At 35.9% G+C, this 25,758-nt stretch overlaps 5 protein-coding genes across 10 annotated transcripts; 2 read left to right on the top strand and 3 right to left on the bottom strand.

Annotated features, from left to right (window-relative positions):
• The first annotated feature begins 3 nt into the window (after nt 1–3).
• Nucleotides 4–5,882, top strand: LOC106181854 (protein LTV1 homolog). The gene is made up of 11 exons (XM_013566363.2): nt 4–107; nt 719–853; nt 1,132–1,329; nt 1,837–1,921; nt 2,173–2,302; nt 2,617–2,806; nt 3,437–3,564; nt 3,743–3,882; nt 4,213–4,268; nt 4,413–4,607; nt 5,032–5,882. Exons 1-11 carry the CDS (start codon nt 105–107, stop codon nt 5,143–5,145), a joined length of 1,374 nt encoding a protein of 457 aa, XP_013421817.2. The 5' UTR covers nt 4–104; the 3' UTR covers nt 5,146–5,882.
• On the bottom strand, nt 5,761–11,875 carry LOC106181843 (stromal membrane-associated protein 1-like). 2 transcript variants are annotated; one of them, XM_086999528.1, is made up of 11 exons: nt 11,709–11,875; nt 11,193–11,326; nt 10,911–10,996; nt 10,084–10,174; nt 9,444–9,515; nt 9,071–9,197; nt 8,673–8,933; nt 8,291–8,457; nt 8,130–8,156; nt 7,300–7,440; nt 5,761–6,990 (listed from the first exon to the last, which is right to left on the bottom strand). In XM_086999528.1, the coding sequence occupies exons 1-11, from the start codon at nt 11,824–11,826 to the stop codon at nt 6,847–6,849; spliced, it is 1,368 nt and encodes a 455-aa protein (XP_086855654.1). In that variant the 5' UTR covers nt 11,827–11,875; the 3' UTR covers nt 5,761–6,846. The 2 variants fall into 2 exon arrangements, with proteins under 2 accessions (XP_086855654.1, XP_086855653.1); XM_086999527.1 differs by lacking the exon at nt 8,130–8,156.
• Nucleotides 11,876–11,881: 6 nt separating this feature from the next.
• LOC106181857 (uncharacterized) lies at nt 11,882–17,766 on the top strand. Of its 5 annotated transcripts, none has more exons than XM_013566372.3 (3): nt 11,882–11,966; nt 15,023–15,235; nt 15,832–17,766. In XM_013566372.3, exons 2-3 carry the CDS (start codon nt 15,086–15,088, stop codon nt 16,708–16,710), a joined length of 1,029 nt encoding a protein of 342 aa, XP_013421826.2. In that variant the 5' UTR covers nt 11,882–11,966; nt 15,023–15,085; the 3' UTR covers nt 16,711–17,766. The 5 variants fall into 5 exon arrangements, with proteins under 5 accessions (XP_013421826.2, XP_086855656.1, XP_013421822.2 ...); XM_086999530.1 differs by lacking the exon at nt 11,882–11,966 and adding an exon at nt 12,181–12,199; XM_013566368.2 differs by lacking the exon at nt 11,882–11,966 and adding an exon at nt 13,179–13,243.
• Nucleotides 17,761–21,860, bottom strand: LOC106181861 (uncharacterized). The gene is made up of 2 exons (XM_013566378.2): nt 20,654–21,860; nt 17,761–19,320 (listed from the first exon to the last, which is right to left on the bottom strand). The coding sequence occupies exons 1-2, from the start codon at nt 21,677–21,679 to the stop codon at nt 18,187–18,189; spliced, it is 2,160 nt and encodes a 719-aa protein (XP_013421832.2). The 5' UTR covers nt 21,680–21,860; the 3' UTR covers nt 17,761–18,186.
• A 194-nt stretch (nt 21,861–22,054) lies between these two features.
• Nucleotides 22,055–25,458, bottom strand: LOC106181860 (sodium-dependent glucose transporter 1B). Its single transcript, XM_013566377.2, has 3 exons — nt 25,133–25,458; nt 23,948–24,239; nt 22,055–23,801 (listed from the first exon to the last, which is right to left on the bottom strand). Exons 1-3 carry the CDS (start codon nt 25,277–25,279, stop codon nt 22,711–22,713), a joined length of 1,530 nt encoding a protein of 509 aa, XP_013421831.1. The 5' UTR covers nt 25,280–25,458; the 3' UTR covers nt 22,055–22,710.
• Nucleotides 25,459–25,758: the final 300 nt, after the last annotated feature.

Below are 25,758 nucleotides of genomic sequence, written 5' to 3'. Positions count from 1 at the left end.
TTAACGTAAACGGTAAATAAATGACGAGTTTATTAGAAGGTGAAGGTCAAAGTTAGGATTGTTGCTGTTCCAAAGAAATTTAGCACGTGTAAAGTGAGAACATAATGGTAAGTTGTTTGTTTCATTTTTTTATTACTGATATCCCACTGTTTTTCAGACAACGACTTCATGTTAAAAGTACGATACATCTGAGATCAGATTTTCACTACATCTCAAAGTCTTCATCAAATTACTACTCGTGAGTCGTGTACTAGTACTACGTAGTAGTACAGTACTGGGTACATTTGTACCAGTACTTGTATAGTAGCAATAGTTGAGTGACACTTGGACATGCATGGTAACAAGATTGTAAATGGCCATTTCTGTCATCTCTAAATTATACAGGTTTCCTGCTGCCATACAAAAAAAGGAAATTATACATTTTTCCAATTAATCTATAATGGCTTTTTGGATACCTAAATTCTAAAAAGTAAAATGTGCAATACAGCTCAACACAGTGAAATACATTATAGAAAACAACACTGGACACATGTGAACACAGGGAACATTCAATCTGAAGAAAACATGTGTTTTGTCATTTCTTTGGTCTCACTGAAGTTATTTTATGCAGAATTTTAGATAGAAGAAAGGGGTTTTGGCTTGATTTATTTACACAGTGTAAACAAATTATCACACAAATACTACGTAAGTAGAATCAAACCTTCTACTTGTTTTTTAGCCTGGTAAGAAGAAAAAGCCTTTTATTGATAAGAAGAATGCTGTGACCTTTCATCTGGTTCACAGAAGTCAAAAAGATCCCCTACAAGCTGATGAAGATGCTCCAGAAAGGGTGTTGATGCCTGCTAATGAAAAGGTAGATAAATTATGATAAATATTGATAGTTGATGTAAAGATCAATAGTTTAAGTAGCAACGTGACTTGATGTGATTTGTTTTGATTCTATCCAAACATTGTTATGTTGATGTTGTGACATCTACTGTATATCAATTTTCATTCTTTGTTGAAGTTTTTTTTTAAGTTTTCTCAATGATAATGAAGATATCAGCATTTAATTTTAATAATCTTAGATATTGAGCTATATGAGAATTTTGAGTTATTAAAGACTTCCAATTTTTTTATATTATTCCACAGCACAAACAAGAGGAACAACAAAAATATGGAATTTTCTTTGATGATGGGTATGATTACATGCAACATCTCAAGGAAGCAAATGAAGCATATGAATTGGAGGCTGTGGGCCCATATAATCCTTACCTCAGCATGGATGATGATTTTGAACAAAACTACCATGGCACAGAAGCTAATGAGGGCGAAGAAAATGACAGAAAGGTATATTGTAAAATACAATTGAGTTCAAGATATGACGTCAGAGTCACTAAAAATTATTGACTAATACTTGAATAATATTTTCATGGCTTTGACCCTTCTTTTATACAATCATGGCGGTTATGTGATAAAATGTTGATTGTGCTACTTAAAGGGATAATAACTCTTCGTATGAGACCTTTATTTCACAATAAAAACCTTGTGAATAACTCATAGAAATATAATATATTCTGTTTTACCAAGAAAACAGCAGTTATAGCTTTTATTCTGATATTTGAACTTGTCTTTAGACCACGTGACCTCCATTGATGTCTATACTCTGTTAAAATCTCTTAAGAGATTTTAACAAAAAACCAAACTTTTTAGAAAAAAACCAGGGACTGACTTTGAATGTAAAAATGGATTCATTAACCATTGGTAAGTATGGGAAAATTGTTGTTTACTCCAGGAAAATTCATTTTTTGGCCGAAACGAAGAGTTATTATTGCTTTAACTTGACTTCATTTACAGGTTAAAATCCAGCTTCCTTCATCTGTGTTTGCTTCTGAAGTTGAAACTGATACTGGAATGTTGAATAAAGCTGAAACTGTGATAGGTATGAAATAACCAGTTGGTTTGCTTTACATGAATATCTCCATTGGTCTTTTGAAACAATTGCAAATGTGATTTATCCACCTATAATTTTTATACACTCTTCAAAGTACAGAAGTGAGACCAAAGTTGGGGGGGGGGGGGGGGGAGCCCTTTCCTTGAAATAAGATAGAGCTGCAGATGATCAGTTTTGGATTGGGAAAAATTAAACAATAAGCATTTGACTTATTTGAAAGTTTTTCTAAATTAACACAGGTCCCAGACCAGACTTGGATCCAGATATATTGGCAGCATTGGATGATGATTATGATTTTGACAACCCAGACAACATACTTGAAGATGACTTTGTAACACAGGCCAATACTGCAACAGATAGTGATGACATGTGAGTGGGTTTTGCTCCTTTTTTTTTTTTTTCATCACAACCTTTGTCAGTAGGTTTGGTTTCCATGACTTAGACCAAAGAAGTGAAAGTAATGGTAAATTTTTCTGCACAGTCTTAATTTCCAATTAATGTCAAACATTCTTTTAGGCTTAAGAAAGAAAGTGCTTTCAAATTGATTTTGAAAATAACCAATACAAATTTAAAGATCTGTCAAGTTTTTACTCTTTCCTTATTTTTCAGCTGTTGATATGTTATATACTGATTGAAGCATGGAAGACAAAAGTTAAAGCTATTCACATTTCACTTCGTTACAGATATTGGAAAGGTGATGATGATGATGAAGAAGAATATTCTGGTAGTGACATAGGCTCAGATGAGCAGTTGTCAGATGTTGGAAGTTTAGAAAATTTTGAAACCAAATCTCATTTCACAAATTACTCTATGACATCATCAGTTATAAGGAGGAATGAAGGACTGACTTTGCTGGATGATAGATTTGAGCAGGTATTAAAGATATTGTCCTGTTTCATTAGAAGTGTAGATTATTTGGGTTTCTTTACCCGCAAGTTTATGATTTTAGCATATGACTCTTAGAGCAGTCTTAAGGTATATGTGTAGGCAAGATTTTTGTCACAAGGGACCAATTAGTAGCATTATCAACCAGTGTGCAAGGTGATTACAGTCAGTGTTGACTAACCAATCAGATGCAAAATAGATGGCCAAATTACTTAGTTTTTATCCTCTATCTAATCTAAACAGTTCGGGAATTTTGGCTGATTTATACAATATTTGGCTCTGGACAGACTGTGTGACTAGCTTGTCCACTGAACACCTGTCACGGAGTGTTTGCAGTTGAATATGAGTATGAGAACAGACAAGGCAGAAAAATAATCATAAATTTGAAAGCTGCTTGTTTCTGATGGCACACACAATTTGACTTTTGTTTCATATGAAATTGGCTACTTGAGACTTGAGATGTGTGAAGAGCTAGGATGTGTTGTTGATCTTTTACCAATAAAGATAACTTTGATTCTTCACCTAAATTATTGCTTTTTATACCAATTTTTTAAGCAGTAGTCCGTCAGTGGGTTGAATGTGTATCATCTGTTAATATGCATTTTTTCTTTGTTTCAGTTGTACACAGCATATGGTGATGATGAAATAGGGGCATTGGACAATGAAGATATTGAGGGCAGGTTGCAACAGGGAAGTGAAGTCCTGAATGATATATTGGACGAATTTGAAAAGCAACAGGCACAAGTGTGAGTGATGCACCCAGTATGAGTGTTATTGATTTGATTATCGCATGTTCATCTTATTTTTATTCGTTGTTTATTTCAGTATTTTGAATACGCATGTTTCTGGGTAAGACAATTAAAAAAATGTTTAGGACATCTGTATGTAAAGTTAACCTTTTTTTCTGAATAACTTTCTTTCTAGAAAATTAAAAGATGTTATCGAAAAGGGGAAGGATAATGTTGAGATTGATACAGACTCAGAAGAAGATGATGGTGACGATGATTTAGTTAAAATGGTTATGGAGAAGCCAGATGAAAAATGGGACTGTGAGACAATTTTATGTAAGAACACAGTTATATTTTGCCTTGTGGTATATATGCAAGTAATGGCTTATTTAGTGTGCTTGAGTCATTGGTCCACGGGTCAGGTTGGCAATGTCATGGTTGAAAGTTTTCAGGATTATGCCCAATTACAGGATTTGCAGTCTTCATTTTGATTGTTTTTTCATGTGGTCTAAATGGATTTTCAATTTTCACAACTTTCACCCTTGCAATATAAAAGTATTTGAGAATTCCCAATTTCTTATTTCAAGCATTTGTCAAGAGAAAAAGAAGAGTAAAGAAGGTTTAACAGTTATTTCTTTAGTAATTGGATTTTTATTTCTTTTATAGCCACATATTCTACATTATACAACCATCCAAAAACCATAGAAGAACCTACAAAAAAGGTAAGTGTTGTCATTTTACAATCGGTTATATTGATTTTTTTATCTGGAGAAGTTTTATTACTAGTGTGAAATCAATAATTAAGCAACCCATTAAACAATGATAGAATTTTCTTTTTTACAAAATCCTTTTATTTTGTTTTCTAGGAAAAAGACATTAAATTTTCAAAGAAGACTGGTATTCCTCTAGGCATCTTACCTCAAAAAGGTTTGACTAAAAAACAATTAGAAAAAGAGATGGATCATGCAAATAAAGGAGATGTCGCATGTACATACAGGCCTAAAGATGAAAGCACAGATGAAAAGAGAGCCAGGAAGAAGGCAGTCAAAGAGCAAAGAAAAGTAAGATGAAGCCGTAGTGGCAAATCATTTGATGGAAAATTATTTATACATGAGAGCTTGTAATCCATACGTGTCACAGGAAGAACCAGAGTGCCCACCATTTCACCAAATTGGGGGGGGGGGGGGGGGGGAGGCACTGAAACCTAATGAACAGCATTTCAGAAGCTTTAATTTTTTTAAAAATTATCCTTTTTGCCCTTCCCCCCATATCGAATATCTGCCTCCAACCTCCTATATAGATCTGCATGCCCTTGGCACTTGGCATTTTCTAGATTTTTTAAAAGGTCCACTACCATCTGTGCATGTTGAGTTGTTGAAACAGCCGCCTGTATGATACAGGAGTATAAGTCTAACTGCTGTTTTTGTCTGTTGTTAATAGTAATGTCAAATGCTGCTTAAAACAGAATCCTTTTTTCTTTTGTAGGAAAGAAGGGCAGAAAAGAAGGCCAACAAGGTAGCATTCAAGGCTGAGCAGATTAGACAAGAAAAAGAATTAATCAATTTACAAAACAACCTACAAGGGGTAAAAATTGTATAACCAGTGCATGGCTCCAGAAGTTGAAGGCCTTACTTTCAAAAACATGTATCACACAACTTGCACACCTCATATCATGTCAAAAAACATCAAACTGGTGCTTTATAATGTACACTTTTTGGAACTCTAATAAGACAAGGGAGAGATGGGGCCTGTTTTTCTATCAAAAGACACAAACTTTGAAGGCCTTTGATATTTTTGTCAAACGCTGCAAATTTTTCAAAAAGCATATATTATCTGAAATACTTTTTTTAAAAAGTTATTAAAATATGAAATCATTTGTTAGGAGAATGAAATCATGTCGATAATATCAAGACGTGGTGTTGCTTTAATGGGATTCAGATGTCTTTTTCCTTTGGTTATCAGCAGTAACTTAATTATAAAAAAAATTGAAATATCAAATTTACTTTTCCAAGATATTACTTGGATATATTCTTAATTTTTAACTTGGACCTGTATTTTTCACTTTAAAATTTTGCTGCAAAGTGCTTTTATTTTATTTTTATTATTATTATTTATTTATTTATTTATTTATATTTTTTGGATGATAGTATTTTATCTATAAAATAAAATTATGAAGGTGGGATCTGACTTTTATTAGTCCAAGATAACCAAAACTAGTATTGGAAGGATTTTATTTTACATATAACAATGTACAGTACCTATGATATACAAATCGCTATTAATAAAATTCATTTTACAACAAACTACTGTTACAGAATAAAGAAATGGACATTTCAGTTTTTCTGCTATTCATTATATACATGATAATTCTTTGACTTATTTCATGTTTAAAACTGATGGAATGCAACACGGACAAAGTATAGTTATCGCTTGCTAAACCTCAAATTATAAAGCATTTCCAAGAATGAAGTTCTTTCCGTTCTGATAAAAAAATTAGATGTGTGAATGAAAACCACTTCTTCAAGTTCCCACAAATAATTAAGATGTGTTACATTTGTATCATTATGTTGCACTACCTAGTTAGCCCGAAGCCCAGCTACGGAAATAAGTTTTGGAAACAGGATAACACCCTAGTTCAGCAAATGTCAACTAATGCTAATCACTCAGGCATCTTATGCCAAATTATGTACCCCAAATTCACCCATTTGACATCACAGGAGAGTTAAAGAATTGGAGGTGGCAGAAACTTGATCTTTTATCTATAATAACAAATTACTTGGCAAAATCGATGCACTTTATGCACTTCTAATAAGTCACCACAATGAGAAATAAAAACATAATACTGCTCACACCGAGACAATGACCATTAAATGCTATCAATGTATTACAATGCAAAACTATAATGTACTTAACCTGACCAACATCAATGGTGTCTTGTCCATTTGGTACAAGAATTTCTACAGTTGCAATAAAAAAGGGGAAGTTCACAATTTATTAGTCAAGATCTTACTGATACTTAAAAACTGTACAAAGACAATAGCATGGGCATTTAAAATTCTATGTCTGAGGATTAATTTATGTTAATCCCAAGAGAACACACTTCAGAAGATTTCTAGAATCAGTGATATGATTTCTACCATGGGTGGTGTATTTGCAACACATTTGAGCACTGATGTAGTCCTTTCATTTACATCCTAATGTGGTCCATCTGAACATTCCCAGCCAATTCAATTATTTCCCCGGTCCTGTATTAATTTATATAACTTAATGATAATATGCAAAACCTAAAACCATCACTTATCATTGCCAAAGATTATTTGCCAAAGTTGTCCCTGAGCCCGGGTTTCCCCAGCCACCCCCTCCAGCCATGACCTGGCCCTGTTGTGGAAAGCCTGCTCCTGCTACTGGCTGACCCATGTTCATATTCGCTAGTTGCTGCTGAACCTTCAAAGTAAGACCAAATATTGTAGACTATATTTATTAAACAATCAAACCAAACCAGAATGTTAAAAGACAGGTCAATTCTTGGTAAAGATGTACAAACTGGGGCATCCCTGACAATTTAAAGAGTAAAAAATGCTGATTTTCACTTCATCAAACATGGTACAATTTACCCATGTTCCAACTTGCTTAGTCAAAGCAAATTGGCATTAGCATTTACTTAATGTTCTACCAATTAAGATCAGTCATGTAATATGTAAAATCCTAATATTATTGACAATACACATTTACTACTGTGTTGAATCTGCCTACCTGCTGTAAATGATACTGCTGTTGTTGTGGATTGTAACCTCCCATTTGCCCTTGTCCCATCATCATATTCCCACCTGCCATCATATTGGGCTGCATTCCACCTTGCATCCCACCCTGCATGCCTCCCATCATCATTGACTGCTACAATAACAAATGTGAAATGTATTAACTTTGATTTACTTATTAAGTTCTGGTACCTTTTTTTACAATGGGTAATTTACATACAAACATGTACATATGAATCCACTGTGGGACCTTCTAGACAAAGGCAATGAAAAAAACTCATGCTTTCATTGTAGTATAATTTCACAAAGTTGGCTAACAAATCATTTCCTGGGTTAAAATTCAACAAGGAGGGCATCCACTGTAAATTAAACCTGAAACATTCACCATGGTGCATACTTTTTTCCACATTCTATGCAGGCCCAAAAATGAACATATAATTAGTGCCCTTGGTCCTAAATATCCCATTTACAAAAGAAAGCATTCCAATTTAAAACCAAGAATTCATTTTAACCTTAAGACTATAATTCATCATAAAAAATGTCTCTGATAACCTGTGGAAATGCTACACTACTGCAAGCAGGCAAATTGCAAATGCCAGGCCCATGTTGTGAATTGCAAAAAAAAAACATTCCATGTCTTTTGAAAAATAAGTGTTAAGCCTCCACAAGCCATCCTGCATTCCTCTTTACAAATACAAATTTTTTACCAAAACTACATTTCATGATAAACTTTCACCAACAAATAACAATCCCTGGTCCATCAAAGAAAAACCATAAAGATTCAACACAAGCTTCCCATGTGCTTTCTGTAAGCTTAGATCTTACCTGCATATATTTCAAGTATCCTAACTGCTGAAAACAAAAATCAGGACATTTAAAGCAAAATAATAAAAAATTGTTAATCCCACTTTTCACTCAATGATGTAGTTTCATCTTGATTATAAAAACTTATTTGTATGCATATCCTGCATACATACAATACGTACCTGCTGCATTGCCATCATGTTTTGCTGCATGCCTGGCATTTGCATTTGTGCTGGCATCTGTGTTGGCATCTGTCCTGGCATCATGCCACCTCCTGGCATATTCATCTGCATGCCAGGACCATAGTTATAACCCTGTGGCTGTTGTGGCATACTATGGTAAACACCACCTAAAATGTTTTCAAAAAATGTGTTAGAACAATACTTGTTTGTTTGATAGTTTTTGCACATGAATTTAGCTTTTAATAAAATAATTTATTCAAACAAAACAATACCAAAAAAAATACAAAACTGCACAAAGAATGTTCCTCCAGGATGCAGATTCCTACAGCTGATAAACTAAAATAATTTTTTTTTTCATTTAACAAGAAGAATCAACTCTGACCTGGCACCCCAAACATCTGCTGTTGTGGGGGTGGAGCACCTGATCCATACAAAGCTAAAATGGATTCTTTCGTTGATTTGGATTTTTCTTCCACATTATTTGTATTGTCTTTCAATAAACTGTCTCCAAATAAATCATTATTCTGTTGTGCTTCTGTCTGTGGCTGCTGTTGCTGTGTTGGCTGGGACTGTGATGGAGGACCGCCCAAGAAATCACCAAAGAGATCAGAACTCGAGGATGATGCTGGAGCTGAAGGTGTATCTGGGGAAAAAAAGGGTCACACAAATAATTCAAATGTCCATCATCTCTTCTTTTCTAACATCATGCCAAGAAAAAATTCGAAGCAAAAAGACTTCAATAAAGTAAACTATGAGTTACATTAGATGAAGATGCCCTACCTAAACCTAATAAGTCATCAGTATTAGAGGCTTGTTTTGCCTTTGGTGGTTCTTGCTTGGCAGCAGAAACCTCTCCATTTGTCATCACTGCACCTGCAGGTTTGGCACTACTATTTGGCCTTGCGGTCTGAAATAAAAATTGACTTGATAGAGTAAAAATAAATGGAGAGTATTTTGTATCATGGGATCATCTTAATTTTACCCCAATATCTTCTTAGATGGAGAAATACATATTTGAGAAACTATAAAAAAGTGCTTATTTCAATGTGATGAAATATTCTTGGGCAAAACAACCAAGTTTACTGACTCTAAGAGTATGAATAGATGATCATTCCACAAAGATTACAAACATTTTGCATGCATTTATACTTACAGCATTTAACTGCACTGGATTTGCTTTAGGTTTAGGCCTTTCTTTCTTCTTCTTGTTCTCATCTTCAACAGCCTGAAAACAAATAGAATTAATCACTTAATTGAATGACTTAAAATACAATTGAGAAAACTTCCCAAAATGATAGCTTTTAAACCTTAATTATACTCTTAATGCAAATCCTGAAACATCCTAGTAATGAAAATCAATATTGAATTGTGATTCTTCTTGTGAAGCTTTATCAAAAAATAACACAAAAAAATTTGGAAATATTTTCGATAATTTGTTTGACATTGTATCAAAAGTCTGAATCCATGTTTTAGACATTGGATAGTAAAAAAGATTTCAAGAAACCTTGAATAAAAATTTAATACACATGTTAAACCATAAAAAGAAAAAACAATCAATACAGAAAAATCCATTGAACAGTGAACAACAGGTAGCTATTGAAAAGCAATATTCTAAACAAATAAAAAAAGAAAAGAAAACACAAAGCACTGCCAAAAATCAAAATAAAATCAAAAACAAAAAATAAAAATGCACATGCACCTGAAAAATTGGTGATTTTTTTAAAAAACAACACACTGCCCTTTTTAAAGAAGTCTTAGTTTTAAAGATATGCCTTTTCAAAGAAACCACTTACCGAAACTGAAAATGCAGGCCGAGGGGGCACCCATTCTTTGGCCATGTATTTTTTCCTCTCATACTTATCCCGTATAAAATGTTCTAAAGGACTGTGTAAAAGTGAGTTAGGGAACAATAAACACATATATATAAAACAAAAAATATGTGCCAATGGGATAGTACTTCACAAAAAACATTTCTATACAACATAACATATGGCATTCCAACTCAAAGTATGATGTATAATTCACAGCAAGATCATGCAGCAAATATATGCCTGGGGTAGCGCTAACACTTGCCAATTTAGCCGAATGCTAAAACTGACTTAAATTGGCTAAACAAAAAGGTCAAATTATAACCATTTGGATAAGAAATTGACAAAAAAGTGGTGATTTGGCTACGTGAAAAAAACTGCTAGCACTACCCCAGTATGCGTTTACATATGAACAACATTAAACATTTTTTGAAAAGTCCATGCATGATACACCCAACAACTTACTGGTATCTTAATAACTGGGGGAACAAATTCTTTAGCCATATATTTCTTCTGTTCATACTTTTGCCTTATCAGAATTTCCAATGGTCTCAAAGTTGAGGTAAATGAAATTCAAAGCAAAGTTCTGTAGTACAAAATCAAAATGTAAACAGAAAAAAATAGACTAATGCTTCTACAAAGTTTTCAAATAAGACAAAAGCTTCTATTTACAGTACAAAATAATTTAGAATAATGAAACATTTATTCTGGAATTGGCAGACATGAACTTACAACCAGCTATGAATAATAGTACACTGCATATTTTAAATATATTTTACTACAAAACTCTAATAAGCACAAGGCAAGGATACGAGTCGGTCTGTGGTCTTCTGAAATTATCAGGCAGATATGCTTCATAGACAGCTCGTCCTCTGCTATTCCCCATCTCCTGCATCATCTGAGGTTAATATATTATCAAAACTAATTTGACTAAAAATACAAAGATGGCCAAGTACTTACAGAATTGTAATACCTGTTAAGAGTATACATTTTATCATCTTAATTTTCCTGTACACATAACCGAATATAACTGAATTCTTTATCTCAAAAGACAACTCCAAACATCTTCATGGATTTTACTTTAATATACTCACAGCAATTTGCTCTGGTGTCCATGTGTCTAAATTAACTGATTTCACTTTTGAAATGTGAACACCTAAATTCCTATGGATTCCAGCACAGCGAATGCAGAGAAATACACCTATATTCCAAGAGGCCCATCGTGGTCCTGAAATATGAAGAATAAAAATAAGTACATGTAAACTAAATGTGCAGACTAACCAGGCTAGTAAGAAAGAAGATAGCAGATATATTATTAGTTTAGACTTATTTATAAATAAGGCACCCTAAGGTCAACCTCATGATGACTGGACATAAAGCAACACACAGAGCCTGAGGAAGAGTTTTTTTTTTTTTAATTTTGTCTTTATGTAAACAGTGATATTTTGGTTGTACTTTGATTATGTGACATGCCTTTCTCCGATAAAATTTTATTTGACAAAAAGGGCAAGATAAGATTCACAACATTACTGGCACTGACTGAACCGAGTAATAAAACTAATCTGTCAACAGACAACACTTGAAAACACCCCCTAATTTTACCGGCTCACCTTTAGCATCACAGTCTACACAATACTTGTTGTCGTCATCTTTCAACAGGCCAGACAAAATCGCTTGATGTCTCTCTTGGAGAGCTTTCTGCTTGTCTCTTTCACTCCTTGATGCCATTTTCTCCTTTATCGATTTACTCGTACACTTCAAAAAAGACCTTCCTGGATTCAATATGGCAGGTAGAGGTGGCACTAACTTCCGGGAACTATTTTTCGTCGTCTTTCCCACATGTGCAGTTTCGGTGAAAGCATGTTTGGGTAAGTAGCATTAAATGCTAATATGGTATAATTTTGACGTCTTTTGGGTAAGTTTTAAAGAGGGGTCGCCAACATTTACTTAGCAGCATTCTTAATGCATTTGAGGATATAAAACCACGTCATGCGCATTAATTTATGCAAACAGAGGTCAAGAGAAGAGAGGTTGACTTTTTAGAAGACGTGTAATGACTACAGTAGCCACAGAGGAAACCAGGACACAAAATGAATCACCTGTGGGTTTTTGACAGACAATATTGTATTTTCACACAGTGACCGTTTTGCTAACCGTATGGGGGGTTCTATACGACTACGAGATTTTGAAAAAAATTATCTGGCAGCTTTTTCAAAAAAAAAATTCTATTACTTTTATGTACGGCCGGTTCACTGTCTTAGTGAAGCATGATAAACATACCGGTAGTGTTGCATTTGTTACTTAAATTAAAAATTTTAAATAATGCGGCATGCGTTAATATAGTTCACCTCTCTCTCTCTCTCTCTCAGCATCGATGTTGTACATGTAGCTATTTGAGTGTGTAGTCCGATTCCTCAACAGAATAATTTCGCATTAAATTTATTTATTTGTCATTTGAAAAAACGCGTTATTATTCTACAGTGTAGTAAACTATAAACGTAAAAACATCTAACGTAGATCTAATTAATGCTCCTCCCTCTACTCATGAAATGATTATCAAAGCCGTGCAAATTACAGAAAGGCGCACGCACTGCACACTCGTGCATGAGAGAGTGACAGCTTATTCACTAAATATTATGTTTCTAAAGTTACAAAGTAACAATTTTTTTACGCTTTCATATTCCCCGACTACTGAATGAATGAGCATAAGCCACACAGTTTTGGCCCAAGTGACCTTACACGTGACGGTCTATAACTATTATAACTAAAAACTATTTTCGTTTTAACATGTGCTATTAGTTAATGTGCATGTCAGAGTTGAATCAATTATTTCTGGGTTTCTGCGTCGTTGAAGCGTTATCATTGTTTTAAGGGTTGGGAAGAATAAAGGTCGCAAAATAAGAACTCAAATATATTTCATGTATTTGAATAGATGCTCGTATGTTTTGGCAGGTCAAATAAATTACCGCGATAAAAGACGTTGATTTTTTTTCTATGCTTGGTTGAGTAATTTTATGTAAAAAGTGTGAAAACGACTGATTGGCGAGGGCCATAATATACATCAGGTGCTTTTGTTTTGCTGACCTCAATTTCTTCTGACGTAAACTTCCGGGTAAAGCTGGCAATCAATCCGCTACCATCTTGCGTGAGTATGATATTGCGAAGGTGACATTGGGGTCTTGACAGTTTTTAAAGTGACAGTCAAAGAGATGCCAAATTCAGTGGATGCTGCGTCAGCTAGCTGGACTCGCGGTTAAGCATTGCTTCAGTGTAAAGCCATAGCAACTTCGTCTGACCTGCGGTAGATTGTTTATGGCATTATGTAATTTGTGCACTTGGCGACACTTGTAGTTGTACATTGTACTGTGTACTGTACGAGTACCTGTGAGCAAAATGCACGTCACAAATACAATTTGCCTCAGTTATTGCCCTTCCATGCTTTGCAGTAAGTACTTAAAAATTTATATAAGGCTACAGTACGGTGGCAGCATACCAGGTAGTCTTGTGTATGGGCTCGTATCGATCTGATGAGTCCGAAGGTTCATTGATCCGAATGTTCACTATATAACCTTCGGACCAATGAACCCTTGATTAAAAAATCGATGAAAACGTAACCACTTTTCGGACCAATGAACCTTCGGACTATCGAGACGCCCCCGATCTGATACGTATTCATATTTCTTTTTAATAATAATATGCTGTCCGCGCTTGGAGTTACCCAAAGTCAAATTTTGTATTGGCCCATAGGAACCCAACTCAACATTAACCATTGCAATAGCATTAACCCAGCTACCTGTCCTTAGCTAGAAGTAAAACATAAAGATGCAAGGTATCCAAATGACCGTAACATTATGTAATAACCAGCCTGTGCATGGTTATATTCACGTTCTTTGATTTGCTTTTCACCCATAACACCTGAGACAGGCAGGTATAGTATTCTGCTACATGGTTTATTTGGCTGACTGTAAATTCGGGTCTCTGCTCTCTCTCTCTCTCTCCATCTCTCTCTATCTATATCTATCTTAATCTACTGTATGTCTCTATCTATATGTCTCTCTGTGTGTCTCCTCCCCCTCTCTGTGGCTAGGTCACTGCTTTTATACAAAAACTTAATTTACATTTTAAATGAATTTCTATAACTGACATGCAACATGCCATGCTTCTATACATTTGAATAAATTAAAACATGATTGTCAATACATTTGAATTAAACAAAGATGCAAATCTAACTATCGGTATACTATTAATACTCAGTAGTTCACTACATGCAACCTATCATGCTTATATGCATCTGAATAAATTTAACAATTAAACAAAAATGTAAATCACATGTATGCAATTTTAGACTATCAGTACTATTAATGGTTCACTACATTTAGTGACATGTAAACCAACAGACATTTAAACCTTGATTGTTGTGATATTTCATATTCGTAAATATACAGTGTGTTTCCTTTCTTTGCATTTGAATATATGCTTACAACTTCCATCTGTATGTACCTGTACTTTTTTAGAAGAATAATAATAATAATAATAATAATAATAGTTTATTTAAAGTAAAATTGCAACCAGAAGCTTGAAGTTGTACAGTGAACAATATTATGTTAAAAGAAAATTGAAGTAAGTTACTGAGGAAGAAGCTTATAACTATAATTGATTTTAATTAATATCCAATAATATACTTAATAATTAAAAGACTATTTTATTGAAGTGTTGGCTGAGAGGCTGTGTCCTATTTCATTGTTATCTATTTTATTTTAAATGCTGATATAAAATGGTAGCACAGAGTATTGCATCAATTGCAATTAGATGGGGCTTGGCCAAAGAATACAAATGATTTGTCCAAGGATTGGGGTATTATAGGAATAACATGCACAGCTTAAAGTTTGTATTGCTCAAAAATTTCCAATTTTTCCCTTTTCAGTTCTTTACCCAAGTTTAAAAAGTACAGTTTGTAGATAACCCTGGATTGGGGAGGTCTCACCTTATGAAAGACATGCATCAAATAGAGCTACAGGAATTCTCATATGATGACGAAATTGATTCAGTGGCAGACTTACATGAAGGGCATGCAGACCTAGAGGACATTACCATTGATACATTGTTGTCTTCACCTGTCAGCTGGAATTTTGAACAGGTTGTAAATAAGCTTTGATTGTAAGCTTTTTTGTCATTTATTTTGATCTAGATCAACAAAATGTAGTGTATACTTTAATGTCTTCATTTCAGTTGAATCACTTTCAGTTTTATATTTCATTTTAGCTAGGAATTGAATGAATCAATCTAGTCTAAATTCTTACAGCTCACCAATCATATTTTCAGTGTAGAATCTATATTCTGTATATTGTTGAACCATCAAGCATGGAATTGCAATAGAATTGTGGAAGTTTTTTTGTCAGAATGTTGGGAATTAAATTGATGCGCTACTGGCTAATATTCCATCTTCCTACAGTCAGTGAAATGTTTGCTGGTAAAGTATTAGTTTATCTCCCAAGATACTGACATAAGAACTTCAAATCTATAGAGTCTATGTAACTTATAATAAGGATCATATTTTAATTTACTTTTTTTATTTTGTCTTAATAAGTACAGTGAGTAATGTTCATATTTCCTTTTATCTTTTAATATTGAATGAAAATTTCTAACTAAATCTTTTAATATTGAATGAAAATTTCTAACTAAATCTTTTAATATTGAATGAAAATTTCTAACTAAATCTTTATATATTGATAGGCCACAGGTCAGCTGCCAGACGTTTCCTGGAATTTCACCAAACAATCCCATGAAGCCAGTACTGTTCCCTGGAATTTTGACCAACGGTTGCCAGATATAAGTTCCCTGAGGTGGAATTTCGCCCAACAAACATCAAAAACTGGATCTGTAAATTGGGGATTTTCCAAACAGCTTCCTCTACCTCCATTAAACTGGTCTTTTTTGGAACAGTGCCCTAATTCTAGCACTGTAAATTGGGCTTTCAGAAATCAACTAAAACTTCTTCGACGATATCACAGTGGTTTTCCAAAACAACTTCCACTTTCCGAGACAAAAATAAATTGGAATTTCAACCAGCAGACCCCAGAAACAACAACTGTAAGGTGGGGGTTTCAGAAACAAGTGCCTGAGAATGGAAGTGTTAACTGGTGCTTTTCTCAGCAAGTACCTCAGCAATCCTCCATTGACTGGGGGTTCCAGAAGCAAATAAAAGATGGAAATGTTAGATGGAACTTTACTCAGCAGACGTCACCCAGAGGGAATGTGAACTGGAACTTTGTCCATCAGCTCTCTCAGGAAAGTCAAGTTAACTGGAGATTCTTGCCACAGGTGCCATCATTATCCACATTAAATTGGGGGTTTTCACAGCAGACTGATTATGAGACATCAGGGGTTAATTGGAACTTTGCTAAAAATGTAGATTACAACTCGCAATTGCCTTGGAACTTTGTAGGCCAAGTTTCTCACATTAAGCAATTAGAATGGAATTTTCAACATTTTTCAGATTATGAAACTCGCCAGTCTATTGAAGATGTTAAAAATGAAAACCAAAACTTTAGAGACAATTATTTCAAACAGTGCAACATACCCAAGAATCAAAAGCCCAATCGCAGGCAATGAGAAAAGAATTTCACCCAACGTTTGCACTCTACTTAGATCGCATTAACAACGAGTTGAGCCATGGCTTTACAAATCCTGGAACTAAATATGGTGGACGTACATGAAAGAAAAACTGCGTAATCTTTTAATAGTCTCTCCACCTCTCACACGCCTCCCCATGTGTCATCCCAATTGAGCCGAGATTTAATGACTGTACCCCCCGCAGGGACGACGCATGGGGAGGCTTGTGAGAGGCGGAGAGACTATCAAAAGATTAGGCAGTTTTTCTTTCATGTATGTCCGCCATATTGAGTTCCAGGATTTGTAAAGCCATGTCTCAACTTGTGAATGCGATATTAAAGAAGTAAAATGTAAAAATGAGAATTTCAGCAAAAAGTGTACCAAATATTTCAACTTGCCAAAAGGGGTGAGCAAAAGACATGTAAATGATTGATTGCTCTGAAGAAAACTGTGCTATACATGAAAAAGTATATTATTTGAATTGCCACTCAGGGTGTAACTTTGTTTCATCATGAGGATGCTTATTAGTCCATTTTTACTGTGTTCAGAATAAGGCTTCCTGAATTTTTTGTTGTTTTAGTTATTTCAGGGATAGTTTTGATCCAGGCATTTTTACATTGTGTCATATTTTATCACAAAATAATGTTAATAACATATAGGTTTTAGATAAAAGATTCCATATAGAAACCTGGAGGGTTAAAGAATATAATCTGCTTTTTGCACACCATCTACAGAATAATGCTTAGTTTATAAACGGTAGTTTGATCACATATTTACTATACCATATTTTTATCAACAATGATGGTTATTTAGTGTTGTAATTCCTGTAATTAACCTTTATTGGATGAGGAGGTTTTTTATTTTGAAACTCAAGATATTTTTATATCTTTGAACATATCCAAGAAACCTATTATATACAAATGTTTAATATTCGTTTTACAATGTGCTCATTTAACATATTAGTACACGAGTATAGAAGACGTAATGAACATGCAAGATCGCCCTAATTTTATATGAAATGTTATTTTTAATAAAATAAATTATGCAGATCTGCAATGCTTATGGTTATCATTGTAATGTAAGGCAATGTGCAATATATACGATTTGGATGAGTTGTTCTTACTGTAAAAGCTTGGCCTTAAAACTGTCGAACCCAGCATAACAAAAGCGTAGAATGCCACTTTTAGTCCAAACTCTTGAATTTGGAATTTACCAATCGATCCTCACACAATAGAGTTATTGTTCCAAAAACTTTCAGTTAATAAATTGCGATAGTGACAATGCAAGTTATAAATTTATTGATACTAATATTCCTAGGAAATCGCCCTATCCTGCAGAGGCGCAAATGTTTCTTTTCCAATTGAATAGATACATATTTGAAACGTATATTGCAAGTGTTTTAAAGGAGATAAATTTTCATCAAGTCGTGAAAAGTAAGTCTTGAACAACCAAATTACTTGTCGCCGTGGAATTTTTTTATTTGCAGTCGCATTCCCTACGGCATCCTCTTGCGTATTTCCATGGGACGTGAGTCGAAAGGGCGCGGTTTGGAATGGGATTTCTCGCCCAATCTATCAACATCTCTGCTCCTACAACCCACACGTCTTTGTGAGTGGACATCTCACGTAGAAACCGCCTTAAAGCTGGGAGGGCATGAGGGTTGCGTTCGAACCATGTCGCATGCAGATTTATACCAAACGGCGCGCGATTTCCATTGTAATGTCTTTGAAAATTGTTCATTAAAAAGTCGTAAGTTTCTGTCGCACTGGTTGTTTTACAGCCATCTGCCATCGCGCAGGTTTGTCCGTTAGGACCCAGCATGCGAACAAGGGGAATTTCCCAGAGCCCAGGAAAAGACTCCGTGGGGCACGGTCCTATGTCACATATGAATGGGAACACTGACCGACCCGGCTGGTGATTGAGTGTGAACGGCCAGGGTGGCCTGTAGTTGAGAAATCCCCTGTGATTATTCGGTCCAGTCACAAATGAAGAGTCATATTTAAATCGATACGATTGCGCCATACGGTATGGGGTGTTCCCGCCCTGCTGAAGGAACGGGATCCTCATCCCCATAATTTTTTGGTAAGGGATATGACCTCGTAGTGCCAGCACTCTTCTCTGGCCATCGAATTCTGCCGCCAGTTGGGTTTCCGAGGCTGTGATCCACCAACTCTGTGGGAACCTATGTGTTGAACTATGGCTGCTTATGGTATTACCGTCTTGAAAGAGTGTTTCTACAAGTTTATAATTTGTGTTCAGTTCATCCGAAACATAAAAAGTTGCGCTGATCAGACAGTCGTTCGGATTTTTAAGTCCATCGGAAAATATTTCTGCGAAAAACTTAAAATTGTTCTGCGTGACTGCGTCGTCAAAGCTGAGCAGAACGAACTGTGGAGTCTCTGCAATATTTAGTCCATTTGGAGGGTCGTAACTCAGACATTGACACTCTGGGAGCTTACAGTTGTCGGGACTACAATGGTAGAAACTAACACCAACAGACAGAATAGATGTCACCAGTAGGAATCGAAATATAGTCTCTTCTGAAAGAGACATTGTCTGTAATGGGCCAAACAAATGTTTGAAAAAATATGTGACTTGAGATAAGGTGGATTATATATATTCAGTGTCTTGAATATCTTCCTTGGTATGAACACCTGGCGTAGGAAATAATGACGTGACATATGGCCTGCACTGTCGGTCTGCCAGCCTGAGGGCGTTACCAAGGTCCCAAGTACAGATGGCAGCCTATGCTGTAACCAAACAAGTATGCAGAATTAAGTCAACAGATGGACTTCTACTTTTTTTCAAAGCGTAGTCTATAAAGGGAAATTCGGGTTTTTTTACGAATGACCCGGTCCGCCGCGCCTACCATAAGCTTTATATTCTTGCTTCTACCCCACCCAAATTTATAAAAATGTAGTAGCGGCCTTCTACCACGCAACACCTGCTTACGTTGCAGCTTTTTAAAAGTAAGTGTTATAAAATTATCTGCAATTCTAATACTGAATGTGTACCGAAATTTGGACCAAATGACAATATAAAAATACTTAAATACCTTGTTGTCATATTGGGACTAGCGACAGTTTATCACTTGCTGTAAAGTATACTTCTTTGGAAATTTTCGAATAAAAGATTTTCTTTACGACGAAAGAAAGTCACCAATACAATGTTGCAATATGAAAGATCCATTATTTAGTGCAAAGGGCAGCGTACAGCCATAAAGTCAATTTTTTATGGAATTGCATGTATGCATCCGATACATGTACCTTGTAAATGTTCATAAGTGCTTTCGATACATGTGCCTTTGTAAATAGTTATAAGTGATTGTACTATTTGCACACTTTTGAAAATGTATTCAAGTGGATCGTATATTCCAAATGTGAGCACGTTTAATCAATTTTTAAAACGCAACAGTAAAAATGCCATGGCAAAGATATTTTTTGTAAATAGCCATTTCACTCGGAATATGTTCTGTTTTTGGATACTTTCCCTCAAATAACATATTTGGCGTTTATATAATCAAATTTAAGACTATACATGCAATAACGCGTTTTGTTGATCAATCTTTTAATCTTTCACTGGGAAAATATCTTAAAACAAATAACTACAGCCTTTAGACATTCACATTTCATGCTTATAATGACAAACACGGTCATTAATCTTTCGGTATTTATTAACAAAATAAACGATACTTGTTTTAATAATACAGATAATAGGCAAGGCATATATATATATTTTTTAAAATCATTTTCTGTTAAGTAATACAGGATAAAAACAAAAAAAATTATTAATATTGAGGCCATTACAAAGAGCTCAACTTACTTTGTGAAATATTTTCATCGCATATAATCATAGAATTATATATATAAGATCTCTAATGGAAAACGAAAATCAATCTGATACAAAGGTTTTTTGTGTACTCATTGAGATCAAAGCTTTTTTACTTTTTACACCAACGTGTGGCTAGCCAAGGCTCAAAGTCTTTCATTTTACTTAAAGGCGTCGGTCTCTGCATCCACTCTAGCACCTGCTCCACGCTGACTACCCAGACGTCTGGGAGTTCCAAAAGTTTGTCCAAAAACCGTTCAACCGCGTTAAAAGTGAATGAAGATCTGGTGAACCATGTTGCGTGCATTGAAAGGATGAAGGGCGCGCGGTTGCCTTCGTAGTGGCGTTTGAAGTTCATGTTGAGGTATTCCACGGTGTCGATTTCATCCTTCATCTCACAACTGTCCGCCATGGCGCACATGTCCGTGTGTCCGAGCATCCGTATGACTGGAACCTCCCACAAACCTGGATAGCTTTTGGTTGGACATGGAGGGAGATCACACAGGAAAGGATGGAAGCTGGGATCTGGGGGGTAGTCTAACGTGAAAGGCCACACTGGAAGATAGTGCAGGAATTCATCCCTGTTGGTTGGTCCTGTTAAGAATGAGGAATCAAACGTAAAATCGTAATATTCTAAAACGGTGTAAAGTTTGTCGCCCGACTGTTGAAGAAACGGGACTCTCGCTCCGATTAAATGTTCGTAAGGTATCTTTGCAAGTTTTGCCATACTCCTTCTATGCCCTTCCAGTTCTATTGCCAATTTCCTTAAGGAGGCCTTTTCCCACCAGCTCGCCGGGTAACGATGGGTTTCGCTGTGAGTAGCGATAGAATGCCCTTTCTGATACAATCTTTGAACATAACTGTAATCCGTACGGCCTTCGTCAGAGACATAGAAAGTTCCAGTGATTGGACAGCCATTTGGGTTCCGTCGTTTTGCCGTGAACAAGCGGCGGTAAAAATCGACATTGTGATCGTTCACTGCATCATCAAAGGAAAGAACCACCATCTGTGGCGTATCACGGGTTTGTAAACCTCCCGGGGAGTTGTACCCCGCGCAATGACATCTAGGTAGAGTACAGGAACGCGGATCACATTGAGAGAATACAAAACCAATGTGTGCGATGAATAAAATCCAAAACATGTCTTAAAGCTTACGAGAGACGTGTCTTTGCAAGAGCTGGAGTTGGAAATTGCTGTTAAGCTGTGTAGATCAAGGTATTTTATGTATGGCAACAGCTTGTTTTCAGTTCTGAAGAATCTCTGGTATGGTTAATTTACATATGTAGCCTACATGTTGGGTAGTAATATCATCTACAGCTGTCTGGAAAGTTCATTTATTTTCATTACCAGATGTTGGTGATTATTTAATTACTACGACTTGTAGATGAAAATGCTGTGTACGAGAAAAATACATCGGCACAAAGGTGACAGTTTATGTTTGAAGGAAAAAACGATTTCATACTTGATCGAAACTTTCACTCTTGCTAAAAATAATACAGATATTTTAACTGCACTCTGACAATTGTAACAAATTTATTTTTATTATTATAATTATAAATACGCAATACAGGAACCAGTGTTCTGTAGTTTCTTGGACAATACTTTTTTCGACCGTCCACTGTCTGTCCAGGATTTTGCCAAGGAGGGAACAAGGATACATTTTTATCACAGCTTAGTTAGGCAAATATACAATAGATGACATTTTTTATTACAATACTGTAAATGAATTAAAATGTATAATATTTATTTAAAAATGTGTAAAATTTAACTTACAATTACACATTGATACAATGAATGAATTGTTTCAATATACTTGAATGCTTTGATTATTAGCATCATCATTTATTTCATTCGACCTATAAAAGATACAATAAATATAAAACATTCAACTCGGTATAATCCAGGTTCCTGTATATTATTACATCTTTTTTAGCGCTTTCATCATTTCAGAATTTCATTTCCTATCCTGATAGATAAGATTCGAAATACTAGATATATATTAGATACAAAAAATGGGTATTCTTTTTTTTTTTCATATCAAAAATAAAGCCGTTCTGATCCGAATAAAAACTAGTATTTTTCCCTACCATAATCTATTCTATCTAAATAGCGTGTTGACCGCCAGTTTTCTACGAGGCACACGATACAAAGTAGTTTCATCAAATGTCAATTCTAGTGTGTTTCTTGTAAATTCTGTGGAACTTCATATTTAACCGAGGGATGATTTCCACTAGGTGAATGAGGATGTTCTTCAGGCTGTTCCCCGGTGAATTCAGTGGCAGCCTTGCCAAGACAAGCCGAATACACCTGCATCGCGACAATGACACTGGAAATCAATATGGCATAGGCAAGGATGATGCCCATCATGCACCCTGGACCATAGATATCGAACAGTGCTCCAGTCAAGTACTGAAATATAAATCCACCGGTAGCTGCACCTATGTACATCATTGTCATGGCCATTCCAGTAAGAATTAGGTACTTCGATGCCCAAGCCACACCCGTTGGAAACACTGGCGATAAAAAGAATCCGAGCGCACCTGAGAGCACCCATAGTGCCAGTGGTTCTGTGTGACTAAACACATTGAGGAAGATTGCCACTGCTATATTAAACCCTGCCTCAACTAACAGCATGATCCATGGCGGACAGACTATGGCAGTCAGCATAGCAGTAAAACGACCAGCTGTGAAACACAACCAGAACACACTGACTAGAAAAGCCGCGTCTTGATTTGAGAAACTTGGAACTACGCCCTCCGTGGCAAAGGTGAACAGATATTTACTGTACACCCTCTCTCCACCTACTATAATGATGTAAAACATGAATAAAAATACGAGCAAGCCAGAGGAGAAAATCCAGGTAGCTTTTCCTTTGGTGCACGCGCGTGGATGTACAACTTTCCATATAACTTGGTCTGGTTTCTTTACCTGGTATCCCTTTGGTGGACCAATCAGATGGAGGGCCACAAATACCACCCCCACAATAAAAACGAAGATGCCTATTATAAGCCACGCCCACTGTATAGTTGAATCAATCCAAGGATCATAGACCACAGTCACATTTGTTGTAGAATTTAGCATTGCTGGTAAGCTGGTTGCATTGCCGCTGTCATTTCCTGCCGAGTCCTTGGGAATGTTAGGGCCAAGAAACGGCGCGGCGATCTGTGGAGCTAGCAAGGCTCCGATCCCAAAAGCCAAGTGAAGAGAATGCACTGGTGCCGGCGCCTTTTCACCCCACATTGCTAATACGAGAGCGTCACCGGCTGGAAGAGAATAGAGACAGAGTTTTAAAAGCCTTCATGGGATCCGTCATTTAAGGTGGAAAATATACAGTGCGCATGACCTTATCATCGCAAGGGGTTTCTTTTACAGTTACTTCATTCATGCTATACATTTGCAAAGAGTATACCTGTATCCAGAATTCCCTCCGACCATCCTTGCAGATGAAGCATAATCCCAAACAGCCATATCCACCGGCTCCATGGAGCCACAATTGTGGCAATGGCGGCTACAAGCAGGGCGACTCCTAGAAGCAGGTCATTACTTCGGTAAAAGTAATCCTTCATAAACCCACCAACTATGGCGCCCATGAAGTACCCCACACTGCGAGCTATCAGCCCTTGGGAGATCCCTTCATAGTTGGTGCCAATCCGCGATCTCATAACAGGTAGTGAAGGACCTGCAATTTCTAGATACGCTCCCTAGAATATAAAATTCTGCTAAATCCATGATGTTTTCTATGAACGTGACATTTAAATTAAAGATTAAATTAAAGATTGATTTGATCATAAGAATCCATTCTAAAAAGTGCTGGCTGACAACTTATAACTGAAAATCTTAAAGTTTAATGAAATATGCTGTTATAATCGAGAAATTTTGGTAAAAACTGGTAGACTAAAGATTAATCAAAAAAAAAAGATGCTCATGCAGGCCTACCCAACTACCAGAATCGGCACTGAATGATCCCGGTAGTTGGGTAGGCCTGATGCTGGGGTTGCGCTATGAAAAGCGAGTCATAAACCCGTGAAACGAGGATTTTTTACATTACATTTTCTTAGAATAGCAACAAACAGTAACCTGCCACACGTCCGTCAATAATAACACGTCGCTGTCAATGATAACGAAAATAATAAATGACAGTATCCAAGTAAACAAAACATTGCGATCCTTTATCTTTCTTACGAGGTAAGCACAGAGCACAAGAGATAGTGCAATTGACACTGATAAATTTAGGAGCTAAGGGATGTTACTGGCAATGTAATGCAACACGAACAACGAAAACATTAGATAAGAATACAGCTTACGCTTTGATATTGATACATGAACATCTTGCATTTAAGTCTAAAAATCATATGAAATGAACACATATATATTTATCCTTGTAATAAATTATCCGGGTTTCTTAGAACCACATATAGTTGCGCTTAATTACGTTGACCTTACATGTCCGTTTAACTATGTACACCCTGTAGGAGATTAGGATAAATTCGCTACGTTTCTGAAACTGACAAAGCGGCAAGTTAAGATTTGCTTTAATGAGACTCTATTCATTCCATAGTAAATCGAGTGAAGAGTAAGTAAAACATGTACTCACCATGCCTAACCTAGCCAGCGCAATGAGTATGGTGTGAAATATCAAGTACGCTGAGATAGGTCTTGGTTGCGGCATTGAGTTCGAACTTTCCTTTGGCGTATTTACACCGGCCAGTTGCTTCTCGGACTCGTCTTCGATTGCTGGCATTGTCAGACGTCCAGAACGTTGAATATACTAGAGTTGTAACGTAAACGTCTGTGAGAACGCTGTATTCAGAGACGCTTCTACTTCTAGTAAAACCGGAATTTGTGATGTAACGCAAGGTGCAGCGTTTAAGAAGGTTTGACCTTGTAGCGTATTCTTGAGGTGCCGGGAGTGGTATCTCTACTGGGTCACACTACCTATAGGTGGATGTATGTTAGATGACGTAGATCCAGTCGGTAAACAGCTGAAACCTGACATGGATGAAAAGTCTCGCCTTCTCAGATCTACGTGGATCTGAATTCAGACTTAGATACAAAGTAGTCCTCCAATTTAACACGAGCAAATGCATTATTCAAACAGTTCATAAACTGCATATAGTAAGACACTTATTGAAACTTCAAAATGTAAAGGTACAAAAAATGCTAATTACCACGTTAATTCAGTTATTTACCTCATATCAATTTCATTCATCCTTTTCTTAA

This window comes from Lingula anatina, chromosome 1 (genome assembly GCF_051362555.1).
Source record: "Lingula anatina isolate TDL-2025a chromosome 1, LinAna3.0, whole genome shotgun sequence".
NCBI lineage: Eukaryota > Metazoa > Brachiopoda > Lingulata > Lingulida > Lingulidae > Lingula > Lingula anatina.
This window is presented reverse-complemented; position numbering and strand designations above follow the sequence as displayed.

What these genes read in the sequence shown, in the direction of transcription:
- LOC106181843 (XM_086999528.1), bottom strand. Translation starts at nt 11,826, where the DNA reads ATGGCATCAAGGAGTGAAAGAGACAAGCAGAAAGCTCTCCAAGAGAGA. An exon ending in GGACACCAGAGCAAATTGCT is followed by an intron (nt 10,997 to 11,192) that starts GTGAGTATATTA and finishes TATTAACCTCAG; the next exon opens with ATGATGCAGGAGATGGGGAA. An exon ending in ATCCAGTGCAGTTAAATGCT is followed by an intron (nt 9,198 to 9,443) that starts GTAAGTATAAAT and finishes TTTTTATTTCAG; the next exon opens with ACCGCAAGGCCAAATAGTAG.
- LOC106181860 (XM_013566377.2), bottom strand. Translation starts at nt 25,279, where the DNA reads ATGCCAGCAATCGAAGACGAGTCCGAGAAGCAACTGGCCGGTGTAAAT. An exon ending in CGCTGGCTAGGTTAGGCATG is followed by an intron (nt 24,240 to 25,132) that starts GTGAGTACATGT and finishes TTTATATTCTAG; the next exon opens with GGAGCGTATCTAGAAATTGC. An exon ending in GGAGGGAATTCTGGATACAG is followed by an intron (nt 23,802 to 23,947) that starts GTATACTCTTTG and finishes ATTCTCTTCCAG; the next exon opens with CCGGTGACGCTCTCGTATTA.
- LOC106181861 (XM_013566378.2), bottom strand. Translation starts at nt 21,679, where the DNA reads ATGTTTTGGATTTTATTCATCGCACACATTGGTTTTGTATTCTCTCAA. An exon ending in CCACACGTTGGTGTAAAAAG is followed by an intron (nt 19,321 to 20,653) that starts TAAAAAAGCTTT and finishes GAATATATATAA; the next exon opens with TCCACCTTATCTCAAGTCAC.
- LOC106181857 (XM_013566372.3), top strand. Translation starts at nt 15,086, where the DNA reads ATGAAAGACATGCATCAAATAGAGCTACAGGAATTCTCATATGATGAC. An exon ending in TCAGCTGGAATTTTGAACAG is followed by an intron (nt 15,236 to 15,831) that starts GTTGTAAATAAG and finishes ATATATTGATAG; the next exon opens with GCCACAGGTCAGCTGCCAGA.
- LOC106181854 (XM_013566363.2), top strand. An exon ending in TAAAGCTGAAACTGTGATAG is followed by an intron (nt 1,922 to 2,172) that starts GTATGAAATAAC and finishes AAATTAACACAG; the next exon opens with GTCCCAGACCAGACTTGGAT. An exon ending in GGACTGTGAGACAATTTTAT is followed by an intron (nt 3,883 to 4,212) that starts GTAAGAACACAG and finishes TTTCTTTTATAG; the next exon opens with CCACATATTCTACATTATAC.